The sequence below is a fragment of the Lynx canadensis genome, chromosome E3, assembly GCF_007474595.2.
Source record: "Lynx canadensis isolate LIC74 chromosome E3, mLynCan4.pri.v2, whole genome shotgun sequence".
NCBI lineage: Eukaryota > Metazoa > Chordata > Mammalia > Carnivora > Felidae > Lynx > Lynx canadensis.
The window spans coordinates 16873326-16896139 of record NC_044318.1 but is presented as its reverse complement, the minus strand read 5'-3'; the positions used below and the strand labels follow the sequence as shown (position 1 = coordinate 16896139).

General features: G+C 41.3%; 1 protein-coding gene across 1 annotated transcript in view; it reads left to right on the top strand.

The window, feature by feature from the left end:
* DNAH3 (dynein axonemal heavy chain 3) overlaps positions 1–22814 on the top strand; it is a 166877-nt gene that overhangs the window by 25840 nt on the left and 118223 nt on the right. The window contains 9 exon segments of the mRNA XM_032591638.1: positions 1154–1290; positions 3529–3634; positions 3818–3996; positions 7022–7206; positions 8416–8539; positions 11285–11438; positions 12229–12373; positions 17842–18053; positions 22388–22479. Coding sequence (XP_032447529.1) covers positions 1154–1290; positions 3529–3634; positions 3818–3996; positions 7022–7206; positions 8416–8539; positions 11285–11438; positions 12229–12373; positions 17842–18053; positions 22388–22479 — 1334 coding nt within the window.

Here is a 22814-nt window from a genome sequence, read left to right as displayed (position 1 = left end):
GCGCAGTCGGTTGAGCGTCCGACTTCAGCCAGGTCATGATCTCGCGGTCCGGGAGTTCGAGCCCCACGTCAGGCTCTGGGCTGATGGCTCGGAGCCTGGAGCCTGTTTCCGATTCTGTGTCTCCCTCTCTCTCTGCCCCTCCCCCGTTCATGCTCTGTCTCTCTCTGTCCCAAAAATAAATAAACGTTGAAAAAAAAAAAAAAAAAGGAGTACTTGAATTATCAGAAAAGATACTGCTCTAGCTATAGACTTTTTTCCCCCTCTAATCTGAGAGAAGAATCTAGTGTCTCTCCTTTTCTTCAGGGGAGAAAATGGAAGTTCAGAGAGAAGTAGCTTAGCTCAGGTCACATGGTCAATTAGCAGCAGAATCAGATTTAGAACCCATGTCTCCAATAACTTCATTAGTAAAAGCTGATCAGGGGGACAGGGAGCCGCCACTATAATACTCATTCAGTCACACCATATTTACTGAGCACTTACTATGTGCCAAGCTCTTTAAAAAAATTTTTTTTAATGTTTATTTTTAAGAGAGAGAGAGAGAGAGCCTGAGTGGGAGAGGGGCAGAGAGAGGAAGACACAGAGTCTGAAGCAGGCTCCAGACTCTAAGCTGTCAGCACAGAGCCCAACACAGGGCTGGAACCCACAAACTGTGAGATCATGACCTGAGCCGAAGTCAGACGCTCAATCGACTGAGCCACACAGGCGCCCCACTATGTGCCAAGCTCTTGTTGAACTCTTCACAATAGTGAAGAAGTCAGACACGATCCAGGCCCTCATGGTATTTATATCCCATGACAAACCTAAAACGGCTCATTATACATTATTTCATTACAGTTGTGCTGAGTGGGAAGAGTTCAGAATGTGAGCTTTAAGCAGGGAAACTTAACATCCTAACTGGAGGCCCAGGGGACTCTCCAGGGACAGGAGACCTGAAAGGGGCAGGGAAAGATGAGTAACCCAAGAGGGAGAGAAGAGAGGATAGAGGTAAAGGGACCAGGAGGGTGATCCTGGCACTATCCAAGGGGAAACAAGTGTCAATGCAACTGGTGTCTCTGGAAGGGAGTCCATTGCAGAAGATTTTACCTTTGGTACCATCTCCCTTCCTGTGTCTTGTGGATGTGTCACTACATAAAAGTGGTTTCTAATCCTTTAGGTGGAATCTATCCTGTTTCCGGAGTTGAAAGGATATAATCTGATTCTTGGAACCATTAACCCTGAAGAAAAATTGGTTTCTGATTTTGTGAATCAAACCTTCGAGGTATTTCAGAAAAATCAAGTCGGCCCCCGCAAGTAAGTGGGTTTAGTTGTAACTTAGCCATTTTGGCATTGGTTTGTTTGTCATCAAATAAATAATTGCTGTTCCCATGCACCCAAAACACACTGTAGTAAGAACAGCCAACACTTACATTGGAATTACTATTTATCCCCATCTTACAGATGAGGAAACTTTCCCAATGTTATACAGCAAATAAATAAAAGAACCAGAATTCAATTACAGGTGTGCCTCCACTATCTGAAAGCTGCAAGGCCAGATAAGTTTTGGCATTTAGAAATTGCTGGATTTTAGCAAAGTAACATAATGCATATTTCAGATATTATGATGCAGCTTCAGCAAGATCTCAGGTTGCACCCCTTCATTAAATCTATTGATATTTCTGGAGTGAAAAATATGACTATTCACACAAGTATCCTCACATCGGTTTACACCAGCTTTTGCTATCAAATGAATTTTGAAGCAGCTTTCTGTTTTCAGAGCTTTTGGACTTAGGATTTAAAGGAAATTGAGGACAAGTTATCTGAATGCTCCTTAATCATTGTACTGTAGGGGGGCACCTGGGTGGCTCAGTCGGTTAAGGGTCTGACTCTTGGTTTCAGCTCAGGTCATGATCTCATGGTTCATGGGTTTGAGCCCCGTATTGGGCTCCGCACTGACAGTGCAGAGCCTGCTTGGAATTGTCTCTCTCTCTCTCTCTCTCTCTCTCTCTCTCTCTTTCTGCCCCTCCCCCCTTCCTTTTATCTCAAAATAAATAAACTTAAAATCATCATACTATAGAATATCTCACACTTGCTCATGTGAGCAGTCCCTAGTTTAGGGTGATCATTTATATAATACTGCTTCCAAACTGAGACACTTTGAGAGTGAAAAGGTATTAACAATTACCATGGTACAACAAGTGTAAATCTAAGCTGTCCCAGGAAAACCAGGATATATGGGTTTCCTGACTGCACAGCTCTGTCAACATTTTAGACCAGAAAATCCTGTATTGTGAGGAGCTGCTGTGCATGGTAGGATGTTTAGCATCATCCCTGGCCTATACCCATCTTCCCACAACCAAAATCATCCCCAGACATGGCCAAATGCCCCCTGAGTGGTCAAATCGCCCTCAGTTGAGAACTACTTCTGATCTAGTCTGAGAATCATAAATTCAGATTTGGAAGCTCTGCCCTTATGAGTTTGATTTGGGGACATCTATTTGAAACCTCTGTTCTCCCTGTTCTTGGAGTCTGACACAGTTTGTCTTTCTGGACTGACAGATTTGGACTGACTGCTCCTCAGATTGTATCTCAGTTTTAGAATCTCTGAAGTGTTGGGGCACCTGGGTGGCTTAGTTAAACGTCCGACTCTTGATTTCAGCTCAGCGCATGATTTCACAATTTGTGAGTTCGAGCCCTGTGTCGGGCTCTGCACTGACAGCATGGAGCCTGCTTGGGATTTTCTCTCTCTTCCTCTCTCTCTCTGCTCCTCCTCCTCTCTCCTCAAAATAAGTAAAAATAATAAACATTTAGAATCTCTGAAGTGTTGGCCAACTCTTGGAAGTATACCACTGTGGCCCAAAAATTAATTCTGCTTACTTAATACCTTCTTATTTTATTCAAACTTTTTTTAAAAAGGTCTTATTTTTAAGTTATCCCTACATCCAATGTGGTACTCAAACTCACAACCCCAAGATCCAGAGTCACACGTTCTACTGACTCCGTGAGCCAGGCATCCTTAATTCAAACGTATTTTAAGTCAGAACATCCCAAACACATCCTCCTCCAATTTGGGAGAAACTGTCCAGCTATTTTTGCATGATATGACAGAGCAGAAAACTAAATTTATCCCATAGATGTTAGGTTCATTAGTTCCAAATTTTCATCTTAAAATTTAGACATAGGGTTTTAGAACTGGAAGAAAGGATAGGAGCTAATATGTTGGGCAAAGCATTCGTTGCTTTATATGTATATTATTGTAGGTAAGCTTTACAGCAATCCTATGAGGTGTTACTATTTCTACTCTAAAGATACTGATATTTAGAAAAAAAGAGAAATATCTTGTCTAAGTTCATATAGCTAAGAAGTGGCAAGATTGGAGTTTGAAGCCAAAGTTCTGAATTCCCAGTTCACTGTACCTTTTGCAACGTTATAGTTCCCTTTCCTGGCTAGGGCTAATTTTTACTATATTTATGTCTTCATTTTCCCCTCTGCCTAATCTGATTTGGTGACCTGTATTTGCTTGTCTGATTTTACACTCTTCGATTATGGAAGATACTTAAATGTATACAAAAAATACGATGACTTATTGGATAACACGGCTGAACAAAGCATCACTGCGTTCCTGAAAGAAAATCATGATATCGAGGATTTTGTGACGGTAGGGAAAGTAATTTGATATATATCTTGGAGACGTGTGCTGCAGACAGTCCAATGAGTAGTCAGTGTATTTCGATACATTGTGCTGTGCTCAACATTGGACTGGGTTGGCTGGGGGTGAGGCTGGGGCAAAAGCAGGGAGGCTAAAGGCAAATCAAGCTACTGACTGTGCTCCTTTCTACAGAGGATCAGTAGCATAAAAAAGCGGAGAAATGAAATTGCCTCCATGCACATTACCGTGCCTTTGGCCATGTTCTGCCTTGACACCATGACCCTGAATTATGACCTGTGTGAGCGAGCCCAAAATTTGAAAGACCGTCTGATTCAATTCCAAGTGGATGTAAACCGGCACACCAATACCAGGTATCGTGATTGTGGGTAGAGAAGTAGCAACAGTATTTGGCATGAACGGGAGAATAGAAAAGTGGACAAAACTTGCACCTTCCATTAATGACCAGACAGAACTTCTAGCTCAAGTTGTTTTTGCCCCCAGAGTGAGGGTGGCAGGGAATTCAGGTTCAGGCTAGAAGGTGATCAGTAGGGAAAAAACTACATGGGGCTTGGAACAGGAGTGTGGAAAGCATCCTGCAGCTATCCATCTCTGATCTCTCAGTGTTTGCTTCCTTGGAGGCACCGTCAGGGAGATGCTGCCTCTTGGGTTTGGCCATCAGAGGTCCTCTCCCTGGCCATGTAGTACATTTTCAGAGACACAGGGTGCTTACAGGCACCCCCCTAGAACCACTCCTATGCAGGCTTCTGCTGTACAGATCTGAGGATTCTGTCATTTGGTCTTAATTAAGCTCTATGTCATACCTTCATTTCACTGATGACTATATATTAGTCCAGACGTTTTTGGTTCTAAGGAATAGAAGCCCAGACAGGTTGGCCAAAGTGGAAAAGGTAATTTGAGTCTCACGTGTTGAAAAGTTGAGGAATTGCTAGCTTCAGGCCATCAACACTACAATTAGGATGCAGTCTCTCTCCCTCTACTGGGCTTTCATTCTCTCTCAGGGTTTCTCCTGTTTGTGGGCCCAGCAGTTCCAGGCTTACATCCTCCCTGATTCCCATCCAGAGGGGTCAGTGGTTTCTGTCTTTCCAGTTACCTCAAAAAGTCCTGGCCTGTGTGACACTAGCCTGACTTGGGTCTTTTGTGCAGCACTGAACCAAATGCCATGGTGAAGAAGATGGCTTAGATCAGGTGGCAGTCCCATCTCTGGGGTGGATGTCTGCCCTATGTGAACCATGTGAATTTGGGGTGGGGGTACCCCAAGACTTAGGGTGTAGTTCCCAGAAGAGGGAAAGATGCTAAGAGGCTGGGAGACCAACCATCTGGGGTCTTTCTTATAAGAGCACTAAACCCATATATGAGGGCATAGCTCTCATGACCTATTTACCTTCCAAAGGCCACCTCCAAATACCATCACATTAGAGAATAGGTTTTAACATAAGGATTTTGGGGGCACACAAACATTCAGCCTGTAGCAAAAACACTAGTGCCCAGCGTGTGGCTGTATTTGAAGCCTAGGCCTTGAAGGAGATGATGAGGTTAAATGAGGTCATAAGGATGGGATCCTAATCCGATAGGGCTGTTGCCCTTGTAGGAAGAGGAGGAGGCACCAGAGCTCTTTCCCCCTCTCCCCACATGAGGACACAGTGAGAAGGCAGCTGTCTGCAAGCCAGAAAGAAAGCCTTCACTAGGAACCAAATTGGTCGGTACTTTGACCTTGGACTTCCCAGCCTCTAAGAACTGTGAGAGAATAATTTCCTGTTTTTTAAGCCATCCAGTATGTGATGTTTTGTTATGGTAGCCCAAGCTTACTGTTAGAATACCCGACTAAAAATGCAAAGGAGGCTGGGATGTGTAATGTGGCTCTGAGTCCAAAAAGTGGAAAATACTATGTAATATTGAGCCTATGTAGTACTAGATAAATTTTCTCTGCAGAAAGTTTCTAAATTGTGTAGAAATTCATTTTTAAGATCCTGGAAGTGTCTGCAAAGATGTTTTAATCATTTTTTCTTCAGTTTGATGTAATTAGCTTCACTATGGAGGGGTCTCTATACATTAAGAAGGAATATTGAGTGTCAACTATACTTCAATTGAAAAAACAAAAACAACAAAAGAAGGAATATTGAGGACTGAAAATATTGGAATGAGTGGTTTTTATAATGCATGAATGTCAACATGTAATAATCAATTACTAATAAAAATTATGATAGCTATTGCTAGCATTTCTTAAGGGCTACTATGTGCTAGGCATGGATGTATTACAGGCAGTTTGTTCCTAATTATAATTAAAATACTGATGATGGTCATCGCTGGCTTTTGCATAAGTTAGGGACATTCAAATTATCCTTAAATAGCATCCTTTCTTGGGGCACCTGGGTGGCTCAGTAGGTTAAGCACCTGCCTCTTGGTTTCTGCTCAGGTCATCTCAGTTTGTGAGAGCCTGCTTGGGGTTCTCTCCCTCTCTCTTTCTGCCCTTCCCCTGCTCGCTCTCTCTCTCTCCCTCTCAAAATAAATAAACTTTGAAAAAAAAGATAGCATCCTTTCTCATAGTCTTGTGTTTGGGAAGCAGGCAGTTAGGTCTAGTGGTCCCAGTGGTTGAATGTCACTTTCTCTTTGCCAACCAGGAACTACCTCTAGCACATGAGGATAAACTTGCTGACATACTATAAACAGTAGTGATTACCATTAGTTTAGTGTTCTACTTCAGCGTAAAATTCAAGGAATTGCTATTGCTGGTGGTGGTGGTGGTATTCTTGTTGTTTGGGTCTAAATCTGTATTCTACCCATGGCATATCTGTTAAGAGTACAAGCTTTGGAATCGTTTGAGCCAGGGTCACATCTTGTCCCTGACACCTCCACAGCATGTTGCTTTGGACAGAGTTACTCAGCCTTACTTTCTTCCATTATAAAATGTTGATAATAACAATCCCTACCCCTTGGAATTGTTGTGAAGTTTAATATATATATATATATATATATATATATATATATATATATATATATCTTATGTGTGTGTATATATATATATATATATATATGTACATACACCCATATATGTATATATTATGTATATATGTATGTATGTATGTATACATTATATATATATATATATATATATATATATATATATATATATATTCACTGATTAGGGCATGGCACGTAGTAAAGGGCTTAAAACCTATGTTATTTCCTTTACTATTGTTTGTATTCTTGAGGTGTGGTGTGCACATGAATGTTACCTATCACAGATCTGCAGGTAGAGAAAAGTTGGAAACCATTGTTCTAGTCTCCAGATGAGAATTATACCTGTTTAGCATAAACGTCTTAAAAGAAAGTGATTTTAGATGGTAGAGATGATGATGGCTGTTCCTCTCCCTGTAGCATTTGCAATCAGTACAGCACCATTGCAGACAAAGTCAGTGAAATTCCTGCCAACACTGAGGAGCTGGTATTCCTCATTGAATTCTTAAAGAAATCCAGTGATGTCACGGTGTTCAAACTCCGGAGGCAACTTAGAGATGCAAGTGATCGGCTAGAGTTCCTGATGGACTACGCAGACTTGCCCCGTAAGTCCAATGACATGTAGATTTGTGTGCAAACGTACATGTATATTTAAATTTTTAGAGGTAAGGAGTCAGGAAGGAGAGTCGGCAGTCCTACCTCTAAATGTCAATATTGGGAGTGCTGCTTTTCAAGTGTCCTTATACGTTACAGGCACCAATTCCATGGTCTTATCCTCAGGAATTTGAATCAAACAAAGGGATTTCTTATTGTTAGACTAAAAGAAGAAATATCTAGGGACTTGAGTTCTTAGATGCCTGTCCTGGTATCTTGTGTCAGGTTTCTGGAAAAAATCACTTCCAAATGCAGAGTCCTTTTATAAATGGATAGATTTCAGTTATGTATAATCTTAATACAATTTCACCTTTGAGGAGAGGCCAGGGCACTTTCCTTCATGCTCCTGAATATCTTTAAAGGAAAGAAATGGCCAGAGCCCTTTCAAGGCTTGTTGGGCCAAGTTAGAGTTTTGTAAGGACCAGGTTCTGAAGGAAAAACTGATACACTCTCCACAAGCCAAGTTTTCAGATCCTCCTTCCATCTGGAAATACCTGTGAATTTACCTGGTGTTCATGGTATTTGGGGGAAAGAGTGATGGGAGGGAGAGATGGGTACTGGGACTGAGAGAGGGGTTGCCCTAACCATCCCCTGCACATTCATGAGCTGTGCCCTTGACCATGTGAACACACACTGGACCTCTGCTTCCTACGTTCTTCAGGGTACAGAGAGAGCCCAGGACATTTCAGCTGACCTGAGCCTTAGAGTGATACTGATTTTATTACTGACATTTAACTAGAAGGGAGACTGAGACTCAGATGAGGTGACAATTTAAAGAAATGGAACTTCAGCCCAAGTTTCTACTCTACTCAGATGCACCCTGGGAAAGCAATGAAGCCTAATGGTTAGAACATTAGCTTTAGAGTTGGTTAGACCTGGGTTTGAAATCGTCTCTGCTGCCTTCTAGTGGTGTGACCTTGATTACTTGGCTAAACTTTGTTTCCCATCTGTAAGAACAAGGATGATAATACTGTTGCCCTTCTAGCCTGGCACTTGGTAAGTGCTCAATAAACATTGGCTATCATTCATCCATAATGGGCCCATCCATTCATTGCCACCCCCACACCCACTTCTGTTGACTTCTTGTTCTGCTGAATTAATTCCCTGAATGCTGACCTATGCTGAACAGTGTCCTGGAGCAGACTGTATGTGTTTTGCAGAAGAGGACATCAAACTGAACAGCACTCTTTTCCTCTGGCCAGACCAGATTGAAGATATCTTTGAAAACAGCCGAAACTTGCTCCTTAGCAAGAGAGATCAGGCTGAGATGGACCTCATTAAAAGGTACAAGGAGAGTCTGAGGTTATTTCAGAAATGATACCCAGCTTTGTAACACACTGCATGTTTCTGGTTCTGCCTAGAGCCCCCCCACCCCCCACAGGAATGCGTGGGCGAAGGCTGAAGACAAATGGTGGAGAAGAAATTTCCTTTTGTTTCCCACTGAGGGATGTTCTCTTTAAGCCTGCTTCACTGTGGTGACCCTGCCAATGCCTTCTCTCCCTGCTTTGAACAATTGGAATTTGGTGGTACAGAGAGAAAAAGACAAAAATAGTGGCATGTAATAATGGCCTCACAATAATAATAGCAAAATTGTCAGCCTTACATTGGAGACCACAGATCTCTGAGTTATCAAGACAGGGATAATAGAGGCATGGTAGGAGGCTGAGAAATTGCCTATTTTGCAGCTGGTCTTGTTCAATGCTAATGTGGCTGTATCATTTATTCATTCATTATTTGTCAATTCAACCAGTATTTATTAAGGATTTTTACTATGGGCTGTGCTGTATTCTAGACATGTAAGTGTGTTTGGCTACTAAATAAAGATTTTAATCCAGAGGCAGAGAAAATATAGGCATACTGAAAAATCAAACAATGTTGAGTGAAGTGGGCCAAGTGCCACGTACAGGGCAAAGACATGCACGCAGGCACACATACCCATCCCAGCTTCTAACATTTGGTTTGTGAACTGTGGTCATACCAGTTACTATCCCCTTCACGTGTGAAGTGCCCACTGCCCAACCTTAGGTCCTATAGTTCCTGAAAATACTTAGAAGGAAGGAAAAATGTACATAAAAGAAATTTCTACATAGAATGGGAGTTTGGGCTGAAGGAGAAAACTTGCACACAATTTTTTCTTCCAGTGGCCTTTTCTCTCTACCTAAATGAATACTGTCCTCAGAACCTAGAACTAGCCCAGTAGGTGGTACTGAAAATTTTTAATTAATAAACTTTATTTCTTGGAGCAGTTTTAAAATTCACAACAAAAGTGAGAAAGTACAGAGTTCCCATTTACCCCATGGCCCCTTATGCACAGCCTCCACCATGGAACTGATTTGCAGGTTCGTGAACAGGAGAAAGTTTATCTTTTTGAGCCTTAGTGTCCTCATCCAGAAAATGGGATAACAGAGTCCATCTCAGATCATCTCATTTCCTGAGACGTATCATTGTGCAGAGGGATGAAATGAGACGATGTGATATTGTGCCTGAGTGGTACCCAGCACATGGTAGGTATTCAGAAACCATCTGCTTCCTTCATCCTTTGAACAATGACTTCTTTGGGGAAAAAAATCCCCAGACCACAGCCTTGCAAGCATACTCTCAGTGCTCTAAGACTATTCAGAGGCAGCAAATGCTGTTAAAGTTCAGAGGAGTGACGGGTGGCTCTGGGAGAAATGTGAACTGTCATTTATGGTGAGAGGAGAACACTATTGGAGGGGCGACTCTTAGCCTGATGGCATGACTGGTTCCTGAGCTCTCAACAGCGGATTCAGCACAAGAGCACCTCTAGGAGAACCCCATAGCCCTGGGTCCAGCCTTCTCTTTGGTGAACTCTTAAAACTCACATCCATCATTCTGGCATTAGTGCTGAGAACAATGTGTGAGGAGGGCTGAGCAATATTCATTGATTCATTTGTTGTCTGTGAAAGCAACCCCATTCCCTCTCTAAGAAACTTGACCTGTTTTCCCAGCCCACATTAATTTTTGGCTTTGGTGCTAATTTTTCTCCATTTGCTGTCCCCATCTCAGTTCCCATTGTTCCCTTGGCCCAAGGGGTCATAGTGGCTTCCCTGTAAGGCTACCCATATTTCACCTCTGTAGGTAGTCTCTTCATTAAAGCCTCTCTCTGCGGACATTGGAGTAAGTTCCATTTCATGCCAGAATTCTGACCAGTCCACCATCTTGAAATCCCTAAATTATCCTCTCTTAGACTCCAGGTGGTCCCACAAATACAACTCATTTACTCAACCTAGTTTCTCGAGTGCCTACTATTTACTAGTGACTGTATTATTATATGAAATATATGCCTATGTATTTATTATGGCCATGAAAATACTTTGGAAACTATAATGTGCTAAGCAATTATAACTCAACACTATATAATATAATCTACCTTGTTAGAAAAAGGGAAAAATAAATCTGTGACCTGCTTTGTTGCTAAAAGGTCTTCCCTGATCATTCTAGCTGGAGTAGCCTTGTACTTCCATCCACTAGGCACTCTTCCCTGTTTTATTTTCTTCAAAGTATTTATCACCATCAGAAACACAACATTTTATCTTTATGTGTGAATTTATCCATCCATCTCTCCACCCACCCACCCATCCATCCATGTGTATTTCTTGTCTAGGTCTCCTCAAACTAAAATGCAAGCTCCATGAGGCTAGTGTACATCAAAAATATGTCCCTGATGCCTAGAGCAGTCCTTGGAATGCATTAAGCCCTCAATAATAAATATCTAATGGATAACAATAATATGTGTATACATACATTTTATATATATGTATATAGTATATAGATTTCATATATGTGCACACGCATGTATTTACCGATACAGGAAAACATCTGGAAATGTTTAACCACCAATAGATTCATAGCAGGCATCTCTGAGAGGTGGGATCATAAGTTAATATATTGTATTATATCATGCATCATATCAGATTCTCCCCAGGCTTGAATATGAGTGAGCAATGCTGATACTCTGAAAATCAAATTGGAAAGTCCAGATGTGATTGGGATGTCCTTTGCTTTTAGGTGCTCAGAATTTGAGTCGAAACTTGAGGGATACAGCAAGGAACTGGAAGGGTTTAGGAAACGTGAAGTGATGACTACAGAAGAAATGAAGAACAATGTTGAAAAGCTTCACGAGCTTTCAAAGAACCTAGATCAAGCACTGGTGGAGTTTGAGGTTTGGGGTTTAGGGGTCTGGGTTGGAGACTTATGACTCTGTCCTGCTCTCTTCATTCTGTTTCTTGGTTCTGCATTGTCCTAACATCACCTGTCAGGTAGATACTGTTGATTGGTTGGTTGACCACTTCTTTCATTGGTGCTTTCAGCTACCTTTTTCTACATCCCTACATTATACCAGCTTTTTTGTTAGTTGCTGAGTGCACAAAGAAGAAATTACAGTAGAATAATTGCTCACGTATTTTGAGTATTTATTATGTGCTCAACAGTATACAAAGGGCTTCATATGCAATATATCACTTAACACCCATAACAAACTTTTGGGGTAGGCATTGTTATTGTCCCTATTTATCTCTATTTAAAATGGGAGAACTAAGGCATAGAGAAGCTAAGGCAATTTCCCTGAAGGTCAGCAAATAAGTTCTCTAACCATTAAAGTCCTTATCTTTGAGGTAAGTCCACATAAGAAGGCAATATCATGTAGACAGCTAATGTACATAAGAAAATTGTGAAAATGGGGACGTGGATATGGTAGAGTAGGATCAAAGATGATGGAGCAAGTGGCAAATTATCCCAGGGTTTCATCCAGCTAGATCTTAGCTGTCGTGGCCCTCAGAGGTAGCAGAGGGACCATCTTACTTGAGTCCATGCCTTATTTTTCTCTCTCGCTCTCTAGATGAACAAGCATCTTCCTCAACTTGGTGTTCAAAGCACTGAGGAATTTGCCATGGTGGCTTCCAGGGTTCAGAAAACCAGCCACCCAATAAACAGCATCCCCTTTTGCCCTGCAGTTGATCAATAAGGAAGAGGATCTGTTGGAAAAGGAGAAGAGTACCTTCCCTCTCCTGCAAACCGTGTTGACCAACAAAGGGCCTTATGAGCAGCTGTGGCTGACAACGTACGAGTTTAGCATCAAGTCAGAGGAGTGGATGAATGGTATGTTGCAGGCTCACTCTACTGGGACAGGGTAGGGATGAGATAGTGGATCCAACCTAGCCAGTTCTAGAATAGGGTTTGGACTTTAGCTTCAGGCTGGACTTTTTATCATATTCTTATACTCTAGAGTAATGCAGCCACACAGTCGGATTTTTCCAATGTGATAATGATGGAAAGTGGGAATTGAAGAGCCAAGACCTTTTGCTAGGGTAGAATGGAAGGGGCAGCCACCCAGAGCTGTGGATTGTGGAGAGGCAGGTGAGAGGAGAATAAGATGGCAGTTGCACTACTGTGCTGCTTCAAGAAAGGCCAGAGTGCACAGATAACTGTAAACTACTCCTTTTTCTTTAGATCCTGGAGGCTAGAGAGAAATTAAGGTAGAGTCAACAGGACTTAATGATTGATCTCAAAGGGGCAAGGGGCAAGGAGGGAGAGGGGAGAAACTGGAGTGATTTCCAGATTATTAGCCCAGGCAGTTTGGTGGATATTGCCACCACTGAACAAGAGAAGTGACAAATTTGTTGGGAAAAAAGACACATCAATTTGAATATACTGGGTTTAAGGTGTCTGCAAACATCCAAATAGGAACATTAACTAACATTTGAGAAAATAAGCCTGAAGTTAAGTTATAGGTTTGGCGGGGGGTGATTTATATTGGGGAATGATTGAGTATAGATTACAAGTAAAAGGCATGAATGATGTCACCTGGGGAGAGGGCATAAGAGCAGAGGACAAACACAGGGACCCTTAGAGGTGAGCCTTCAGTTTCCAGTGCCGCAGTTATTTCAAGCACAACTGTGATGAGCATCTTTGCACCAGTTTTCTGGATGCAATTTTGATCGTTTTCTTAGGATAAATTCCTGAAAGTGAAATGGCTAGATCAAAGCTATTGTAATGAAAATTACTAGGATTTTAAAAACTCGTTGTTGATGATGATGATATTGTTACGGTCTTCCAGAAAAGTTATGTTTTATTACCCTTCTAGCAGCACTTGAGTGCCCATTCTTCACACCCTCAATGAACCTGGGAAATAAAAGCTTTGAAAACTTTTTGCTATAGAATTATTTATTTATTTGTTTGTTTAGTTTTGTTGATTTAATGTTTATTTTTCATTAAAAAAATTTTTTTAATGTTTATTTGAGAGAAAGAGAATGCGAGCAAGGGAGGGGCAGAGAACGAGGGAGACACAGAATCCAAAGCAGGCTCCAGGCTCTGAGCTGTCAGCACAGAGCCCAACGTGTGGCTTGAACCCATGAACCACAAGATCATGACCTGAGCCAAAGTCAGATGCTTATAACTGACTGAGCCACCCAGGCACCTCTGTTGATTTTATGTTTAAATTGGTATTTTCTTTTTCATTCAAAAAACTTGCATTTTTACTGATGCTCTTAAACTTTCCAGGTTATCAGCCATATCTAAACAATATATTTTACCTTCTTTATTTATTTTCATACCCCTTTATTTATTCACTGTTCTGTGTTGACCAGCACTTCCAAAATAAACAGTGGTAATAATGGGCATCTCTGTCTTCTTCCTGATTTTCATGGGAATTCTTGCAGAGTGTCACCTTTAAACATGATGCTTTTCATTGGTTTAAGATACAAAATTTTTATGGTGTCAGAGAAATATTTATAGTTGACCAAGTCTTTTTATTAGAAAGAGATACTGTATTAAAATTTTTTTACACTTAGGGGCACTTGGTTCGGTTAAGAGTCTGACTTTGGCTCACGTCATGATCTCACATTCGTGAGTTCAAGCCTTGCATCAGGCTCTACGCTGACACCTCATAGCCTGGAGTCTGCTTAGGATTCTGTGTCTCCCTCTCTCTCTGCCCCTTCCCTGCTCCCACTCTGTCTCTCTCAAAAATTAAAAAAAAATTTTTTTTAAATTTTTTTACATTTAATTTTTTTAATTCATATACAACAAAAAGGACTTTTTTGGTATATAAATGTTAACACGTGTATAGATTCACCACGATCAGAGAGCAGAAGTTTCATCATTTCAGTAAAATTTCTTGTACTGCCCCTTGTAGTCACACTCTCCCCTCAGCCAGAAGACCTGGCATTGTTGAGCTCTTCATTATTACTATAGTTTTGTCTTTTTGAGACCTTTTGAGAGTGCTTCTTTCACACAGCATACTACTTTGAGATTCATCCAAGTTTTTGGATACATCCATAGGTCCTTCCCTTTTATGCTGGGTAGTGTTCCATTGCATGGATATACCAGTTTGTTTACCCATTTATCCACTGGTGGATATTTGGTCTGTTTCCAGTTTTAGGCTGTTATGAATATAGCTGCTATAAACATTCATGCATGAGTTTTTATGTTAACATAAGTTTCTGTTCTTCTGGGATAAATGCTTGGGAGTAGACTGCTGGGCCATATTTAAAGTTTGTATATAACTTCATTTCAAAAATGCCTTGTAAAAGCAAAGTGTTCCTAATTTTTCCCTTCTATCTACTGTGTCATTTCTGTTCTTCATTACACCTGTATATAAACTGTAATAATCAAATATATTGTTGCTCTTATTATTTTGAACAAACTGTTAGATCATCTAGGAATAAGAAAAATTAAAGTATTTATTTTACCTTCACTTATCCTTTCCTTAATGCTCCTCCTTTCTTTAAGTAAATCTGTGTTTCTGACAAATACTTTTCCTTCTTTCTGAAGAACTTCTTTTAACATTTCTTGCAAGGTACCTACTGGCAAATTCCCTCAATTTCTCTCTGTCTGAGAAAGTATTTGTTACTCCTTCACTTCTGAAGGATAATTTCTCAGGATAGAGAATTTTAGGTTGGTTGGGTTTTTTTTCTCTCATTGCTTTTAATACTTCATTCCACTCTCTTCTTGTTTGTGTGTTTTCTGAGGAGAAGTAGAATGTAAGGCTTATTTTTGCTTCTCTAAAGGTATGGTGTTTCCCCCTGCCCCCCCCACCACTGGCATTTTTCAAGTTTTTTCTTTAACTTTGATTTTCTACAGCTTGAATGTCATATACCTAAGTGTCATTTTTGGCATTTATCCTGGATCTGTAGCTTGGTGTCTGACATTAATTTGGAGGAAATTCTCAGTCATTAATGCTTCACATATTTTTTCCATTTCTTTCTCTGCTGCTTCTGGTATTTCCATTACCAGTGTGTTACACATCTTGTAGCTATCCCACAGTTCTTAGCCTTTCTGCTCCATTTCTTCCCCCATCTTATTTTCTTTTTAACTTTGCAAGTTTCTAGTGACATATTCTCAAACTCAAAGATTCTTTCCTCAGCTGCATCTAGTCTACTAATGAACCCATCAGATATATTCTCATTTCTGTTACAGTGTTTTTGCTCTCCAGCAAAGATTTCATTATTGTTGTTATTTAGATTTCTTGGATCACCTGTATAAACAGTCATGTCATCAGGAAAACTAAGACATTTTATTTCTTCTCTTCCAATCTGTATGCCTCCTCTTTCTTTTTCATGCCTCATTGTACTGTCTAGGATTTTAAGTATGATGTTGATAAGGAATTATGAGAGTGAAAATTCTTGCTTTGTCTTAGGGAAAAAGTATTCCATCTTTCACCATTAACTGTTAGGGATCTTTCTTTCTTTCTCTCTATTCTTTATCCTTTTTTTTTTGTTTTTTTATAGAAAAGCCTTAAATTTTATTTATGTATTCATTCATTCATACATTCATTTGAGAGAGAATGAGCAGAGAAGGGACAGAGAGAGAGGAAGGACAGAGGATATGAAGTTGGGATTGATGCAGGGCTCGAATTCATGAACCACAAGAGCATGACCTGAGCTGAAGTCAGAAGCTTAACTAACTGAGCCACCCAGGCACCTCTGGTTTTGTTTTTTAAAATCACTTTGATAGGGGCGCCTGGGTGGCGCAGTCGGTTAAGCGTCCGACTTCAGCCAGGTCACGATCTCGCGGTCCCTGAGTTCGAGCCCCGCGTCAGGCTCTGGGCTGATGGCTCGGAGCCTGGAGCCTGTTTCCGATTCTGTGTCTCCCTCTCTCTCTGCCCCTCCCCCGTTCATGCTCTGTCTCTCTCTGTCCCAAAAATAAATAAACGTTGAAAAAAAAAATTAAAAAAAAATAAAATCACTTTGATATAGTATGATTGACATGTAAAAAACCGTACATATTTCCAATATACAAGAGTATGGTGGTAGTAGAGGTTTTTCATAGATGCCCTTTATCAAGCTGATAAGCTTCTTTCTATTTCTAGTTGGTTTAGAGGTTTTTATCATAAATGGATACTGAATTTTTTCAAATGCTTTTTCCACATCTGTTGATACTATCGTGTATTTTCTTTTTTTAGATTGTTAATAGAGTATATTACATTGTTTGATTTTCCAATATTAAACAAGCCTCACATTACCATGAAAAACCCCAATTGGACATGGTGTATTATTATTTTTATATATTTCCTGTACACTATGTACAATTCAAAAAGTTTTAATTTAAAAAATTTTTTTCTAATGTTTATTCATTTTTGAGAGACAGAGAGAGACAGAGCATGAGCAGGGGAAGGGCTGAGAGAGAGGGAGATGCAGAATCCGAAGCAGGCTCCTGGCTCCAAGCTATCAGCACAGAGTCTGATGCAGGGCCTAAACCCACAACCTGTGAGATCATGACCTGACTGAGCTGAAGTCAGATGCTTAACTGACTGAGCCACCCAGGTGCTCCAAAGAGTTTTAATTTTTGATCACTCAACTCACAAATGTTGGGCTGATGAAACAAGTTAAATTAACGAAGCTTTATTTAGTCTTGGTAGCCATGAAATAAGAGTGTTTTTGAGTAAATTAGCAACATCATGACACAAGAGTTAACACTGATTTGATATATCCTCGGGGAAGAAAGCAGCAGCGTGGAAGGATTTTGACCAAATGTGAAACCCAAATGCTATAGGATCCCTATGAAGAAAAGGAGAAGGAAATTAATGTTTTGGCGCACTTTTTTTTTTTTTAATGAGGGGTCAATTTTTGTTTTGAAAAGAATCTTTTTACGATAATTTCAAACTTACACAAAAGTTGCCAGAGCTATACAAAGAACTCCCATATCCTCGTTCACCCACATTCTCCAGTTGTTAATATTTCACAGTATTTGTGGAGCACCTTTTACTGCTTCTGTAATGGCATCTACAACCAGGGCTAACAACTGATTCCATGACTACACTTGCATTACACAGCAGGCGTTATGTTGTGCTCGCCACTTTACTTACCTTGCTTACGGTCACTTGCCAAGGTATCCGTTATTACCCCTGTATCGTAGGTGATACTGTTGAGGCTTAGAAAAGTTGAGACAAACATGCCCAATGTTTCATTGGCTAAGGAGAGGTTTTAGATCCAGACCCCACTCCAAAGCCTATGCTTGTTCCCATATCCATACCATAGATAGGCAGAATCCTAAATTCAGGGAATTAAAGGTGTACCCATGACTAACATCTACTTGGTGGTCTGACCCTTCTCTCATGATTTCTATTTCAGGGCCCCTCTTTTTGCTGAATGCTGAGGAAATCTCAGAGGAAGTAGGGAATATGTGGAGAACGATATATAAATTGACCAAGACTCTAGCTGATGTACCTGCACCCAGGCGGTTAGCAGAGAATGTGAAAATGAAGATTGAGAAATTCAAGCAACACATCCCTATCCTCAGCATTTCCTGCAACCCAGGGATGAAAGACCGGCACTGGCAGCAGGTGACTGTCACTGTCCACCTCTAGCCAGCCAGTCAATGCCTATGCCTACCTGGTCCTGGTCGCCCTTTGGAAGGCAGGAACCATTACTGGGTCAAGCCTCTCCTTTCTGAAAGGAAAACCTGCTTGAAGCCAAGGGGTTAATAATGGGAGGGAAAGTCTTTTAAAGGAAGGAAATAGGCAGGATACAGGATGAAATGCCTGCCTCTCCACATAAACAGGTTGACCCCTTTCTTTGGAGATCCCATTATTGATGATTGAATATTGCTTCAGCCAGTGGCTAGAAAGACTCTTGTAGTCTGCTTTTGTAAGCAAGTGGCTGCTCAGGACCCTAAAGGACGATAAGGGCATTGAATTACAGTGAGAGGGGCCTGGGTTTGTCCCTTGATGAAGGACACACAAAAGAGAAAGCCATGCCTTTTCCTGGGGCCTCTTGACAATGCCAGATGATTCCTGCTTGGGCCAATGATATTGTAGAGCTTCATCGTCCAGCAGGCTATGTTCGGAAATAATACCTCACTCTTCTTTCAGCCCTTTGAGTCTATAAATGAGAATAATAAATATTCTCCTCTAAAAATAGTTGGGACTTTTATAAGCAACTAAGTGTGAGGGTGATAAGTGTGGTGTGAACACTAAGCAGAAAAAAGAAAACTGACTGTGTTTCTAAAATAATCATCACATTCAAGGGCTAGAAATGGCCTTGAAACGTCCTCTACCAGGGAGTTGGAGTTGAGACTGCCTCTCCATAGGCAGATTTCTCTGTGACTTGGCCTAGAATTCCCTCTTTCGGAAACATGCACAAGACTGAGGACATGTCTCTGGAAGGACCTAATCTGAGAGCACACCCATTACCTTCCAGAGAATGAAGTCTGAGCTCAGAGCATTTTGATCTCTCTGGGAAGACCAAGATCTTGATATGTCAGAGATTCTGGATTTTTCTGTAAAGAAGAACTGCTTTCAGTTTCCCAGAAAGCCTTGAAACTCAACACCTAAGTAAAGGGTGTAAAGGAGGGCAGGGGAGAGGTCCTCTTAGGAGACTTATGGTCTTGGGCTGTCCCAGCAGAGAGGGCTACACAGGAGCACCTGCCCCCACTTGGTGCTCATAGGGTGCCCCTATGGACCTAGCCTGACTAGTACATTGGCCCATTTGGAGGGTTGGGGAGGTTGGATAGACAAGTGGCCTTTGGTGTAGTGCTAGGTCTCTCCAGGAGATGGCGCTATAGAAAATGCCCTCATCAATGGCCTTTAAAAAACCCCTCAGGAGACTCAGAAAGCCATCTCCTTCACCTGGTCCTTTCCCTTTGATGATGCTATTCCCACATGTAGACACTTTAAAAATCCCACCCATTCCTAGACATTCATAATTCTCATTTACAGATCACTTAGATGGACAGAAGGGGAAAAAATTCCTTAGAAGAATAATAACAGTAATAGCTCAAACATAGTTCATACCAACTATGAACTAGGCACTGTGTTGTATACTTTGTGTGGATTCCCTCATTTTATCCTCTCAACAACCCTTTGAAGTAGGGATGATCATCTCCACAGATAAGAAAACTGAGGCTTTGGAGAGAATAAGTAAATTGTCATGTGACTAGTAAGTGGTGGGAGAGGGAATTGGAATCTAGGTCTATGACTCAGCCTAGATGGGGGAAATGGGGAATGAAATATCAGGTCAGAGGGGACAGTAAGCTGTAGGTAAGAGTGGAATATAGCCCCAAGAAGGTGGCTCCTGAATAATGAGCCCCTAAAGTGGAACCCCAGTGGGCTGAACAGTTACAAGTGAGCTCAGACAGGAAAGAGGCCACCAGATACATAAAAGGGGTGCCCACAGTCAGAGGCCTGTCCTGCCTGCATTGTAGGTCAAACCACAAGCCACCCTAGTGACAGCCACCGGCCTAGGGGAACCATTCTCTGCCCAAATGCCTAACTCAAGAGATCCATTTGTACAGGTTCTGGCTCAGGCAGGGGGCTCTGAAGGCTAAACCACCTCTTGCTGTCAAGGCTACCAAATGTAACTTCTGGGGTCATAGGGTGGCTGTGCTGTGGTTTCTGACCATTTCCCAGAACTTAAGCAGGTAGGGCTAGTCCCTTTATTTGGGGCACTGATATCAGCAAAGGGGTTGCTACTGTGATTTAAAACAAGATGGAACAGGGTGACATTTGACTTAGGAAGAAACCACGGTGATGTGTACTAAAGCTAGCCCTCTAGGACCATGCTGCCCAATGAAAATAATACAAGCCATATGTCTAGTGTTAAAGTTTCTAGTAGCCATGTTTTTTAAAAGCAGTGACAGATGAAAAAAATTTACATTTCATTTAACCAAACATATTCAAAATATTTTTTCAATAGGTAGTCGATGTAAAAAAATGTTAATGTGATCTCATATTTTTCATATTAAGTCTTGGAAAGATGGTATTCTTTTACACCTAGAGCGGATCTCAGTTTGGGCCAGTCACATTTCAAGTTCTTAATAGCCACAAGAAGCTAGTGGCTCCATAGTAGACAGGGCAGCTGCAAGCTCTTAGAATTAGAAAGCCAGATATTTTGTTAGTCTCTATAATTAACAAAAGCAATTACAAAAAAAAAAAAAAATAGGGGCGCTTGGGTGGCTCAGTCAGTTAAGCATCTGACTTTGGCTCAGGTCATGATCTCGCTGTTCATGAGTTCCAGCCCTGCATAGGACTCTGTGCTGACAACTCAGAGCCTGGAGCTTGCTTCAGATTATGTGTCTCCCTCTCTCTCTGCCCCTCCCCCACTCATGCTCTGTCTATCAAAAATAAATGTTGAAAAAAAAATTTTAATAATAAATAAATAAAACTACCAATCTCTGAGTTGGCCAAGTCCTATGCCAAATGCTTTATGTAGTTATGTCATTTAATCCTAGAGATCGTGTGTGTTCTAAGCCGTATTTTCAGGTATTGAGAATAAATCAAAGTCCAGGGCCACCAGGAAAGTTGTGCAGACTGCAATCCACAACTCTAGGGAATGCTGTTCGTGTGTGCTACAGTGTGAATTGTACTTTTTAGAGTTATGCAGTGTATAACCTTCACAACTGTACATAGAAGACCTAAGAGCCCCACTAGATGTGATGAAGAAGAGCTTTTCAGGCAGAACTGGGTCCAAGTCCCAATTCTGCCATTTACTAGTTGGATGGTCTTGGACAAGGTACTTATTTTCTTTGTCTGAGTTTCCTTATGTGTAAAACAAGAGTAATAGTACATTAGTATCTTCCTCGTCATATTGAGGGAATGAAATGAGTGTATAAAAGTCTTAAAACAGTGCCAACTTCATAGTAAGCCCTCAATAAGTGTTTATTACTTCTGATTTCCACTATGCTAGTGGTCCTCCAGGTGTCCTCTGGACCCAGATTGGAAGCCATTTGAATTAGCTGGTTCACTCATGCTTTTGCTCTGCAAATATTTATTGATGCCTACTGACTGCCAGGCCCTGGGGACACAGGGCTAAGTAGGACAGAACAGCCTGCACCTCTCACATTGCTTTCTGCTCTGACATTCTGTAGTCCTCCTGGGGTTGAACAGAGACAAAATTGGGCAGTAGGTGAGATTTCTTACAGAGCCTCATTATCCTTCAGTCTTCTTGCTCCTCCTCTTGAGCACATGTAACCCTCATCCTCCCCCAGATCTCTGTCTTTGAGAAGAGTATTCAAAGCCATCAGAGATTTCAAGTGAGACCTTCTTCAGGGATATTTTCACTTAAAAGACAAGCGTGGGGTAGTATTTACACCAAAGGAATGGGCACAGTTGCGAACTGTTCCAACAAGTTAGCACACTGGGGTGGAAAGGAAGATATTTGGACAGAGCGGATTTCTTCCTTCTCGGCATCATCAGATCACAGAATTTGTGTGGAGGGGGTCTGTGTACTCATGACTTCCTCCTTTTACTCAGCAAACACTGAAGCTTCTGTCACGGACCAGGCTTTGCACTAGGAGCACGAAAACAAACCAGATCCGGTTGCACCCCCAGGATGCTCACAAGTTGACACCACTGGTCCTCACAAAGACCACCGAGTGCTGCTGGGTAGAGACCCCCAGTAAGCCAGATGGAATGCAGTGCGGGCCCTAGGCAGCCTCCCACATTTTTAGACCTGCACCATCCAATTCATTTGCCACTAGCTGTACACAGCTATTCAATTTTAAGTAAAAGTAGATTTAAAAAATTAGCTCCTCAATCACAGTAGCCACATTTCCAGGGCTCAATGGCCAAATGTGACTGGTGGCTACTGTAAGGGACAGCGCAGAGTACAACATCATGGAAAGCCTACTGGCCAGTGCTACCTTGGACAGTACACACTTGTTTTCTTCTTTTTTCTGCAGATCAGTGAGATCGTCGGCTATGAAATAAAACCCACAGAAACAACTTGCCTTTCAAATATGCTGGAATACGGATTCGGCAAATTTGTTGACAAGTAAGACTCCTTCTGTCCTTCAGGAAGCTTTTCCATCAAAGTATCTAAGTTCCTACAGGATATGACTGACCTCAGGCTGTTTTTCTCTTTATGGTTCAGGGTAACTTAAGCATTTTTAAAAACCTCCACTTTGGGTGATTAGCTACTGGTGAAACTCACTTTCAGCTGCTGGGTTGATGATGGATTATAACTAGAAAATTGAATCAGAGATTTTATTTTAAAGGGAAATTACAAAAAACAAACAAAAAAGCTCTTGGAACCTGAGCTCCAAGCCCAGGTCTCAGTGACTTCAGGTAAAACTGTTCCACCTTTTCTGGGCTTCAGTTTCTTCCTCC